This window comes from Urocampus carinirostris, chromosome 18 (assembly GCF_059441175.1).
Source record: "Urocampus carinirostris isolate Australia breed hairy pipefish chromosome 18, RoL_Ucar_1.0, whole genome shotgun sequence".
NCBI classification, from domain to species: domain Eukaryota; kingdom Metazoa; phylum Chordata; class Actinopteri; order Syngnathiformes; family Syngnathidae; genus Urocampus; species Urocampus carinirostris.
Window position 1 is genome coordinate 26902462 of NC_142366.1, and position 12254 is coordinate 26914715.

At 40.7% G+C, this 12254-nt stretch overlaps 1 protein-coding gene across 1 annotated transcript in view; it reads left to right on the top strand.

The window, feature by feature from the left end:
• mmp16a (matrix metallopeptidase 16a (membrane-inserted)) overlaps nt 1–12254 on the top strand; it is a 105670-nt gene that overhangs the window by 78735 nt on the left and 14681 nt on the right. The window contains exons 7-9 of the mRNA XM_088321904.1: nt 4589–4727; nt 10033–10183; nt 11344–11459. Of these exons, the coding sequence (XP_088178030.1) occupies nt 4589–4727; nt 10033–10183; nt 11344–11459 (406 nt within the window). The remainder of the gene's footprint in view (nt 1–4588; nt 4728–10032; nt 10184–11343; nt 11460–12254) is intronic.

Below are 12254 nucleotides of genomic sequence, written 5' to 3' on the forward strand. Positions count from 1 at the left end.
GTCCTCAAACGTGTTACTTTTCTGTACTAGACGTTTCCCCGCTGATTTTTTTGAACTGTAAGAAATGAATATCGATGAGTTTAAGCCTGCAGCATGGCGGTGCAGTGGTTAGCGCGTGTACGGCACAGTTCTGAGGTCATGAGGTTGAACCTTCGTGTGGAGTTTGCACGTTCTCCCCGTGCTTGTGTGGGTTTCCTCCGTGCACTCCGGTTTCCTCCCACATTCCAAAAACGTGCATGTCAGGTTAATTGGCCGGTCCAAATTGTCCCTAAGTGTGAATGAGCGGGTGAATTGTCTGTCACTGGTGCCCTGCAACTGGCAACCAGATCAGGGTGTCCCCTGCCCACTGCCTGAAGACAGCTGGGATGGGCTCCAGCACCCCCCGCGACCCTACTGAGGATTAGCGGTGCAGATAATGGATGGATGGAATGGAGTTTAAGCCTTTAGGTAAAATCTGATATGGCTTTTGTTGAGTTTCTTCCTAAACTTTGCTTTTAATGAGGCGCACTGTGTAGTCCACACAGTACGTTATAATGTCGATGTTACATAAATCACTATTTTTACTCATTACGATACCAGATGATTGAATGAAACTCCCCCCCATAATAGTATCATTCGCTCACCGAGATTGAAAGTCTTCGGGGGAAATTACTTTTCCCTTTCATCCCATTAAAGTGACTTTACACACTTGCTATACATGGGAAATATCATCTGATATTTTACTCTATTTGTATTCGGTATTGATGCCCGTTTTATACGCAGTTAAACCGCGGCGCAAGATGGGGAGCCATTATGGAGGCCGTTTTACGGTTGATCATTTTTCTGGCCGGGTAGCAGAAGGTCAAGGGAGGTTCACGGGGCGGTGGCGGAGCGCCAAGTGGTCCAGTGCCGCCAGTTAATGCTGAACTTCATGTACAAAATGTCAGCGCTGCCATTTCGCCCGGGATTGCATCTTGACTGTTCCGTGAACCCGGTAACACATTGCACACTCAAAGAACATTGTTTTATGTTGATCTTAACGGAGAAATCAAGAAAACAGAGACACGACCATCAAAAGTGAAACGACTTCGAGTACTGTATATACTCTCATAAAAGCCTATATTGCATAAAAGCAACCCTTTAAAATGCTTTAAAATAGCCACATACCGTCCATTATCTGCACCGCTTATCCTCAGTAGGGTTGCGGGAGAGCTGGAGCCCATCCCCGCTATCTTCAGGCAGTGGGCAGGGGACACCCTGAACTGGTTGACAGCCTTTTGCAGGGCACACAGGGACAGACAACTCACTCGCTCATTCCCACCTAGGGACAATTTGGACCGGCCAATTCACCTAAAATGCATGTTTTTGGAATGTGGGAGGAAACCGGAGTGCCCGGAGGGAACCCACGCAAGCACGGGGAGAACATGCAAACTCCACACGGGAGGTTCGATTTCATGACCTCAGAACTGTGCCGCACACGCGCTAACTACTTTGCTGCTGTGCTGTCCCACTAAAAAAAGGTCATACCCAAAAAAATTTAAAGACTACGGTAAATTTGATATTTAGCTTTGTAGTCTTTTTGTAATATTTATGTGCTGTATTTTTGTGGTAGACCCAATAAGGGACATTGAGGCACAAAATAACCATTTTTATTAGTACTAATTCCATAGATCCATCCTTACATTATCTGCACCGCTTATCCACAGTAGGGTCGTGGGGTGCTGGAGCCCATCCCTGCTATCTTCGGGCAGTGGGAAGGGGACACCCTGAACTGGTTGTCAGCCTGTCGCAGGGCACACAGGGACAGACAACTCACTGATGATGTAAAAACACAATTTTACCTGGAAATATTGTACTAATTTCTGCATTGTACTCAAATACCACAAGTAACTAAAACCCTACATTCGTTTTCACTACTAAAGTACACTTGGACTTCCAATTGCGGGGAACTAATAGTCGTTCAATTCCAAATCTGCTGATGAAAGTGTAAGCTTTTCTAGACTGAGCTTTCTTTTCCTAGCGGGAGTATTGGATGTTAGGGTGGAGAAAAGCACTTTCTCCTCTTTTATTAAGCCAAGCGGTTTCGGAAAGGTCAGATTTCTGAGTTAAATCTGTTTCCAATTACTTTGCTGTTCCTTACACGATAGAAAGCGCGCAGCCATTGCAGGTATGGAGACTGTGGCTTTAAAGTGAGTCGGGAACAGAGAAGGTCGGAAAGAGAGAACAAGGTTAAACGCAAAGAAAGGGAAGACGTGCCCAGAGAGTGCACGGTACCACAAAAACAATTGGATTAGATGGTAAATGGTCTGCATTTATATAGCGCTTTTCAAGTCACTGTAGACCTCCCAAAGCACAATGTGCTTTACAGTTACCCATTCACACACACACACAAAACACACACTCGCATAGCGGCGACAGCTAGCAGGGCGTTAGGGGTTCAGTGTCTTGCCCAAGGACACTTCAACTCGGAGGATCCGGGAATCAAACCTTCGACCTCTCTGTCCCAAGATGAGCGCTGTGCTTTCGTTATCATTGGTGTACAGAGGGAAGATGTTTCGTAATTGTCCGTGATCGCCATGACGACCCGAACCGTGTGATGGTGTCACTGGAAACATCGGGTTCAGAAATGTTCTTGCAAAGTGCATGCATACGTTTAGTGTTCTTGCAAGAAAATCTAATTTTGTGAGCAAAGTGCCTTTGTGTTTATGGAAAGTATTGTTTAGACCAGGCATGTCCAAAGTCCGGCTCAGGGTCTAGTTGCAACCCGTGATAAAAATCTTACTGGCCCGCGGCCTCTTTCATACAATATGTGGCCTGGCGGTAATGTCGACCGCGGTATGAAATAAATTTGTACAAAAATAAAATAAAATCACCGTTTCACCAGATGATGGCAGTAGCCCTTTGGCCACCTTGGTTGTCAGTGAGAATTTTAGCCTAGCCCATTTCCGACATTTTGACTGTAAACAAAAAAAGGAAAGTTGACTGTGAGGGCCACCGCTTCCAGGTCAACTGGAAATTGGTGTATTTGTTCATTGAAACTCAAAACAACTGCATCTGCCTAATTACCCAATAGACTGTGGATGTTAATCCGCTATTGATGTGGCCTTCATTGTGTGGGTGTTTGTTTGCGTTAACTTGTAGTCCTGAATTTAGAAGTTGTGATAGACTGCTCTTAGCCAAAGGGTGGGACTTTGTGAGTCGGTCCAAATGTCTTTCACAGCCGGGTCTCCCCCGGCTCTTATTTTGGCCTCGAATTTCCCCGCTCATCCAAAAGACACACCTTCCATTCCAATAGGGAATCGGAGAACTTGACATTCCAAACGCCGACGCAAGTGAGCACCGAACAGAAACGCCGTTTGTGACGGGTTCCATGTGGACTTTGATAGAACAAGTGCGGATGTAATGCTAAATATTAGGGATGCGCTGAAATGGAAAAGCGCTCGGATGAAAAGCCAAAGAATTAATGAATATATTATTTGACCTCTCGATGTCGCTGCGTTGTGTAGAGCAACCTAAGACGAGTGCTAAAAAGCACAAGGGAGAATACGAACACAAAAAAAACAGAACTATTTGACTTCTGAATTTTATGCTCAGCCTTTTTGAGGTTTTGTGTATCCGTAGCAGTAAGATGGCGGCCGGTTATGACATCTCCCCTTAAGGTGAGAGAAATTTCTCGACCTGAGTATTTTAAGACATGCACATTTATAAGATAGATCCTTTAAATGGGAATTTTAGAATGTTTTGCACTGGTTTGCGTAGACATTTGTATTGGCCTTAATCACAAGAAGGTTTAAAGGGCTGCACTCACCACATACTACTACACACAATAATTTTCCTTTCAAATAATTCAATGGATTAACCATCCATCCATCCATTATCTGCACCGCTTATCCTCAGTAGGGTCGCGGGGGTGCTGGAGCCCATCCCAGCTATCTTCGGGCAGTGGGTAGAGGACACGGCCAATTACCATGACATGCATGTTTTCGGAATGTGGGAGGAAACCGGAGTTCCCGGAGGAAATCCACAAAAGCACGGGGAGAACATGCAAACTTCACACAGGAGGTTCGATCTCATGACCTCAGAACTGTGCCAAAAACGGGTTAACCACTGCCCCCCCGTGCTGCCATGGATTTACCCATCTGAGTGCATATTGTAAAGAGGTTTTAAAAATAAAATAAAATACATATTAAGTTCCTTGTTCTAAGGACTAAATTTGACAGTTTTGTAGTAATTTTGTAGGGTTTTCTATTGTTTTTGTTGAGGTATATATGACATATTACTGTAGTAGTACTTTTCATTTTTGTATTACTGTTCAAGTGTTACAGTGGTTTACTTAATTTTCAGAATAGACGCCATATTATTAGGTTTTATAGTATTTTTGTAAAAGATACTAAGGGACAAAGCTGGTACCCAAAACTTATTTCTTAGTTGTACTTTATTTACTGTTATATATTTATACTGTGGTTACAGTTGGAGCATTTTCGTTCTGCGTGCCACAATAAAAAGCCCGACAAGCTGCATGTGGCCCGCGAGCCGTAATTTGAACAGCCTCGATTGAGTACCACAGTCTTATTCATTCTTTAAACCCTGTGCCGTTTTTGTCTTCTAGGACCACTGGTTTTGGCGGGTACGCGATAATGCCGTCATGCCGGGGTACCCCATGCTCATCAGCGTTTTCTGGAGGGGCCTGCCCCCCAAAATTGACGCCGTTTACGAGAACAGCGATGGGAAATTTGTTTTCTTCAAAGGTAAGGTTTTCTGTTTATTCTCTTTCATTTTGACTGCTGTACATGAGAGAAACACTTGCAAAATGCTAAATGTCACAAAAGGCCGTTAAATTATCCTGTGCAACAAAAACACTTCTTGAAAATTAGCATTGTCTCCTTTTGCACGGAAAACTAGCATCTTTTTCCGAAAAATTCACATCGTCGTCCTGTTTGCCAAAAATTTGCATCGTCGAAATTCGTGGACTCATTTTGTTTTTTAACCAGTGTACCAGGGGACCTTGTCAAGTGTGCTACATTAAATTTCCCAATTCTATCCTTGCAAAAAAGCAGGCCATTGTTTACTATGTTAGCGTTCTTCCGTTGATCAGCAGAGTAACTGTAACATTCATCCACATCAGTAGGTGGCAGCAGATTACTATTTTTGTTTTGTTCCATGAATATATGAATCATCTGCTCATGGGGTAGTACAGGGAAATATGTTAAATCACTTATTTGTTTGATGAAGCTTTTTTAAGATTGAACTGCAGAAGCAAAACTTAATTTAAAAAAAAAAAAAAAAAAAGTCAAACTGACCAAACAATTTGAAGCCCATTCCCCCTAGTTCTACATATCCTACACATAATCATATTGGATTGCAATTGCAGATCATTTTGCTCATTTTAAGTATTAGTTTTCTAAAATAAAAGATGCAGATACGGTGGCACCTCTACTTACGAGTTTAATTCGTTCCGGGAGTAGCTTCGTAACCTGAAAACTGTGTAAGTAGAGATCTTTTTGTCATGTTTCTAGAAAAACAAGATGAAAAATATAGTAAAGGGATTGCAAAATTAAAGTTACAGTAAAATGATGACCCAAAATCATTAGGTGTGTTACCTTCTGAGCCATGAAACTGGTGCCAGGAATTAATGTTGAAATATTTTTGATGGACTGTTGGTCTTGAGATTTTCTGATGGAAAAGAGAATGCCTTGGCTTAAAAACACTTGTCTAATCAATGCCATTACCTATTCTTCTGTATACTACAATTTATTTTCCGGAAAAATCACACTTCCATAAAACAACAACGGACTTCTTTCTTTAATACCGAATGAATCTTCTTTTGTTCTCGCCGAGGGAAGTCCCTTGGTCTTATTTCACTGTAAATCTGAAAAGATTAAAGTAATGTTTTGCTCACTTGGTCGGAAAAAATCCGACGTAATCCTCAAGCTTTGACTTTTAATAATGTTGATACTGTGCTTAGAGCTAGTGGTATTAATGTCTCTCCTTAAAACTTGAAATTTAGCTCCAATAAATCTACTGTAGTCTTGGCAAAGAAAGGCACGGAAGTTATTCTGCCTTTTTTTCGGTTTCCCTTTCGTCAGTTTTCGTGTATAAATATGTATGAGGTCGAAGCCTTTGCGAGTAATTGAACTACAAATCTTTATTCAAGCCCATTTCTGTTAACATACGGGTGCGGCTTTTTTCCACCCTGTTACAGTGGTTCGCGAAACTATTTGGCAATCTTTTTGTATCGAAATCCAGCTTTAAACTTCTCCACAACGGTATCTCGGACCTGCCTGGTGTGTTCCTCGTTCTTTATGATGCTCTCTGCGCTTTAAACAGACCTCTGAGACGATCACAGTGCAGATGCATTTATACAGAGACTTAATTACACACAGGTGGATTCCATTTATCATCGTTAGTCATTTAGATCCACATTGAATCATTCAGAGATCCTCACTGAACTTGTGGACAGTTTGCACACCGACTTTTTCGATTTTTATTTGTTAAAAAAGTTGAAAATATCCAATAAAGTGTGTTCTACCTATTGTTGATTCTTCACAAGAAATTAGTTTTATATCTTGATGTTTAAAGTCTGAAATGTGGCATAAGGTCAAAGTTCAAGGGGGCCAAATAGTTTTGCAAGACACTGTATCTTCGGAGACTCTGCTAATAAAGGGATTTCTAGATGAACCCATCCTCATAATAGCCACTTCTAAAGATTCAATACAATTATTACAATTAAAGGTAATGCGTGTAATATTTGACCACTAGATATCTATGGAGTTGTGCGACCGAAAACGAGTGCTAAAAAGCACAAAAGAAGACAAACTATGAAGACTCAAAGTGAAAGAAACCCAACATTATTTCCTCCTCACTTTTTTGCCTAGCCTTTTGCAAAGAAAGGAAAAGGGAAAAAAGGAAAGGAAATGGGGAAAATATATAGAAATATCAAAAAATAAAAGAAATGGGGAATAAAAGAAAATGGGGATAAGAAAAATATGAAATGGAATAGGAAAAAAGGGGAACATTTTAAAAGAATGGAACAAAGGATACAGGAAATAAAATATGGCAAAAGAAGGAAAAATGAAAAAGAAAGGAGAGGAAAAGGAAAAAATGCTGAAATCTATCTTGCGGTATAACTGTTTCTACTTTCTAATTCTGTGAAAAATGTAATAATTAAAATTATGTGCAAAAAAAGAATGAAGATCCTCTCGGTGAGGATAATCCCATTAAAAAAAAAATGCATGTTTACACGATAGTTCATATTTTTTTTTCTTATTATTAAATCTAAATGTAGTTTTTTACCACCAGGAGGCACTAAATAATAAACACTGTCCCTTTAAAAAAAATACAGAATAAGACTTTCGGGCTATCATCTCCAACTAAGCAAGGCGCTATGGAATGTGTATTAGTGCAAGCATTACGTATTAATTATGGACATTTATTATGGGCCATGCAAAATATTAAGGTGGCCTTGTAAATGGTAATGGAAAGAACTTTCTGCAACTTAAAATTTTAGCTACATATTAATAATAATAATAATAATAATAATAATAATAATTTCCTTTGTATTGTCATTCTTTGTAACAATGTACAGAGAACGAAATGTCGATACACCTGACCCGTTGTAGCGAGTCGATGCAGCCGCAGCCAGAGGGCGCCGCCATTTTACCAATTAGGTATGTCTCGGTCGAGGCGCGAACCAGCGACCTCCCAGTCTCAAAGCGGGCACACTACCATCTAGGCTACTGAGCTGGTAGCGTCCTATATGGAGAGACAGATGTCTCAAAAACATTTACATACTTTTTATTCAGAACCACAAATATATTTACAATTTACTCAAATGCATACGCAAAATTACAAATCCAAGATGTAAATTGCAGATTTATTTGTGGCTCTGCAAAATACATAATTCACACCAGATTTCTTCTTTCAATAGTACAGGAGAAATTGAGAAAAAAATATATCTTTGAAAGTCCTTAGAAGGGCTTGAATTTGGCCATTAGAAAAAGGTGTACGAAGACTTCAGCATCCCAACCAAGACTTGATCTACTTCAAAAATCCAATTTGATGTGTATATTCCTTTTGGGGCTAAGCAGTGGATTTAATCCCGGGGTGTGGTGTGTTTTTTATGTGTGTCAAGGCCAAAGGAAGTGTGACATGGATTGAGTGCCTGTTTTTCTGGGAAATAGGTTAAGTGAGTTTCCTGCCCTTAAAACGAGGCCACCCACCGCTTATGTGTGTCGGTGAATGTGTGCATCGCATTCACTTTCTCAGACCTCGGCAATGATTCGATTGCTTTAGGTTATTCGATTGGATTCAGATATCCCAGATTTTCAATGTCGTGAGGTTTGAAAAAGCGACAAACAAATATTAAAGCGACAGTGTGTATTATTCGGCTGCCTTACGTGGTAAACAACAACAACTGTAAACTCTTACCTCATCCTATTTTTAGCTCCATTTATGTCGCTATAGCAGCAATTCCCAAATACCGCCTACTGTAATACACAAGACAATAGGTTTAGCGCCCTTCATTTACGCTCAAGTTTTTAGGGGTCATAATAGACAATAAATTAAGCTGGAAAACACACATCAGACACATACAAACTAAAGTATCTAGAATAATTTCATAATGAATAAAGCCAAATTCATTTTAAATTATAATACATTGTATTTATTATATTGTTCTCTAGTTCTGCCATACTTAACATTGTGCAGAAGTCTGGGGCAATCATTACAAAAGTTCACTCCAGCCCCTTTTTATCCTCCAAAAACGTGCAATTGGAACCATACACAGGGTAGGATATCGAGATCATACTCATATTTTATTCCTGCAGTCCAAATGATTAAAATTATATGATTTAGTAAAATGTTTCACTGCACAACTGCTATTTAAGGTCAATAAAAACATCGTGTCAGAAAACATCCATAAATTATTCATTCGGAATTAGGGAAATTATAACTTAAAGGGCTGTAGTGAATTTATAATTGATAAGGTGAGAACCACCAGGAAAAGTATGTGTGTGTCTGTGTGTGGAGTCAAACTTTGGAACAATTTACAAGACGAGATCAAACAACGTCCAACTATTCACGTGTTCAAATTTAAATACAAAATACATTCCTTGTGGATTTCAGAGATGAAGAAAATGGTGTATGAGTGATACGAGAGATTGGAAATACTGCGTTTACATCTATGGTTAACTTTGTTGTTATTGTTGCTATTGTTATATCATAACTGTTATTATTAATGTTATTACTATTGTTGTTATTATCATTGGAGTATTTACCGTATTTTCCGCACTATAAGACGCACCGGGTTATAGGGCGCACCCCCAAAAAATAGTTTTTGGTCCTATATTTTCCATACATAAGGCTCACCGGATTATAAGGCGCTACAATGGGAACGTCGACAAAACAGTCAGATAGTTCAGTAGAACTTCTTACCCCCTTAACATTCCCAAAGCTTGCAAAGAAGCAAATACGTGTCGTAGACACGTGCGGAAGCAGTGTCCGTACAATGTCACTGTGTGGACAGGAAAGTAAGAATTTTATTCTGCAGGGGAACGGGGTTCTTTACTGTGCATATGACAATAAACACTTTGAATTGAATTGAGTTTAAAAATAGACTCATCAGAGAAACATCAAGATACCGGGAAAATATAAATCTGCGTAGCTCACCTAAGTTCTCTTGCAGCCATCACGTTCAATAATGATACGTAACCATGGTCTTATTAATACCGTGAGTGTAGTAAATCCAGGAGAGTCAAATATTTACAAATACAGAATAGTAAAAATGTTTTCTCTATGCCGTAGTGCAACCGAACTGTGATTCAAAATAAGCATCTGCTTTTTACTACCCCTTTTCGAACATGTTATGCAACATTATTTTGTTGTTGAGTTATTGTTTTTGTTCTGTTTTTTTTTTTTTTAAATAAAGTTTTCATTCATTCATTCATTCAAGTTTGTGCTTTGCCGTCCTTGTGAAATTGCTCCTCATGCGACGTTCGCCTACACCAACTTGGCCTTCCCCTTCTCAGTATGTGAGCTTTATTCTTTCTTTCACAGGAAAGCAATACTGGCTGTTCAAGGACACCGTGTTGCAGGCCGGATACCCGAAGGACATTAGCCAGTATGGTCACGGCATGCCGGCTCAGAGTATAGAGACGGCCGTGTGGTGGGAAGATGTGGCCAAGACGTACTTCTTCAAAGGCGACAGGTAAAAAAAAACATTTTAAACCACAATTTTGTTGATGCATGGATGAATTTGAGAGACTGTTTAACCCATTAGAATGCACTATGCAAATCAATAATTCTGGCACGGTAAATCAAAATAGTGTTATATATAGCTTTAATGCCTTTTTGGTGGTCTAGTGGTAAAGTGTTCCCACTGCTACTACTCTGGTTTGATTTCCGTAGCATGCAGTATTTTGAAAATTTGGTCAGCGACACTTGCCGACGGATCAATCTTGGCATTTATATATACCGCAAGCATCGAAGACGGTTACGCACAAACACACACGGTAGCTCTTACTGTAGTCTCTATTTCAGATAGATGGATACTTTATTCATCCCCGTAGGGAAATTCACACTTTCAGCAGTATCCTTTTGTTGTTTATTAATAGGATGGCCTTGGGGTGCTGTGATGTAGTTTAGCAACAGCGGAGTGGATGACGTCACACGTTAGGGCAAAAGTTCAACGTCCCTGCATCAGGTGGAAATCTTTGTCCCCAGGGTTACACCACCTCGTGTTCACGTAGATAGCGAGTCCAGCTCCTCTCCGCTTCCCGCAGGCTTTTGTGTCTCTGTCTGCCCTAACAGAGCTGAAGCCGGGTAGCTCTACGTTAGCGTCCGGCTAAGCATGAGCCACATTTCGGTAAAACACAGCAAACTGCACTCCCTGTACGCTTTGATGTTTTTCACCAGCACAGCCAGTTCGTCGGTCTTTATTTGATTGAGAGTTCACATTTACCATGATCACGGACAGTAACGAAGGCTTAGCCTTCACCTTAGCTCCGGCTCTGCAGCCACGATAGGGCCCCCTTGTCACGCTGGCACGTGAATTCTTCAGGGCAAGGAGTTGATTCCTCGACTAAACACATTTTTGTGCGTTAAAACCCATAAGGATAGGATAAAAAGTCATCAAAAGTGTAATTGTCAAGCGGGACGAAAAACCCCAAAAATAGAAGCAGACAATTAAAACAATAAATCACAAAAAGAGCGAAATAACACTGAGCTGGTGGAAAGGCTGCCGCTATGATGTTATGCTCCTTATGAAGCATAGCTGCCATCTTTTCTCCGCTGGTACAATGTTCTATCCGTTAAAGACACTGAAAATGTGTATTTACCGCATGTATTGAATTTGCCTCTGGTTTTCAGGTACTGGCGCTACAACGAGGAGATGCGTAGCATGGACCCCGGCTACCCCAAACCCATCACGGTGTGGAGAGGTGTGCCTGAATCGCCGCAGGGGGCCTTCGTGGACAAAGCCAACGGTACGATTTGTTCTCTCCTGATTGGGTCATTCGGCAAATGCTGGACTGCGCATATGCCGGCCGGTATGGATTTCGGCGGGTGGCCGATCCACCCGGCGGGAGGGAAACCGGGCCCGGATTGATTTGGGAATCTGGCCCAGTTCTTCGGTCGGCTTACTAACGTCAAGTCAAGTCATTTTTATTTGTATAGCCCTTAATCACAAAGAGTCTCAAAGGGCTGCACAGGTTATTGCACAGACTATTATTTCAGACTATTATGACACCATCCCCTGATCTGAAACCAACATGAGGGCAAGGAAAAACTCAAAAACCTCAACATGAGGAAAATGAAACCTTGAGAAGGGGCCACACATGTGGTAATCCCCCTTTCAGGATGACCAGGCTGCAATGGATGTTGCAAGTACAAATAGTCAACAAAAAATATAGGTCACAGTGGTCTGGTCACAGTGCATGCGGCATATCCAATATGATATCTTGCAAATGGAACATGAAACTAGGTCATTTTACTCTAGATTAATTAAAATGCCCATTTATGCTCGCATATAAGCTCAATTCAGAGATAAAAAATATAAAACTGGAATCGGTGGGTCGGCTTGTATGCGCATAAAACATGAACACAAGACAGGCATTGCGACGCGAGCCACCCAAAGGCTCACGTTGTTATTATACAAGTATAACAATATTTGAAGGTTTCTCCTCTCAGTGCAAGTACAAAATATATAAATGTAAAAATGTGCAGAAGAATAAAATTGTAAATTGAAAAACAATATATCAATGTGGTGTTCTCATGCTCCA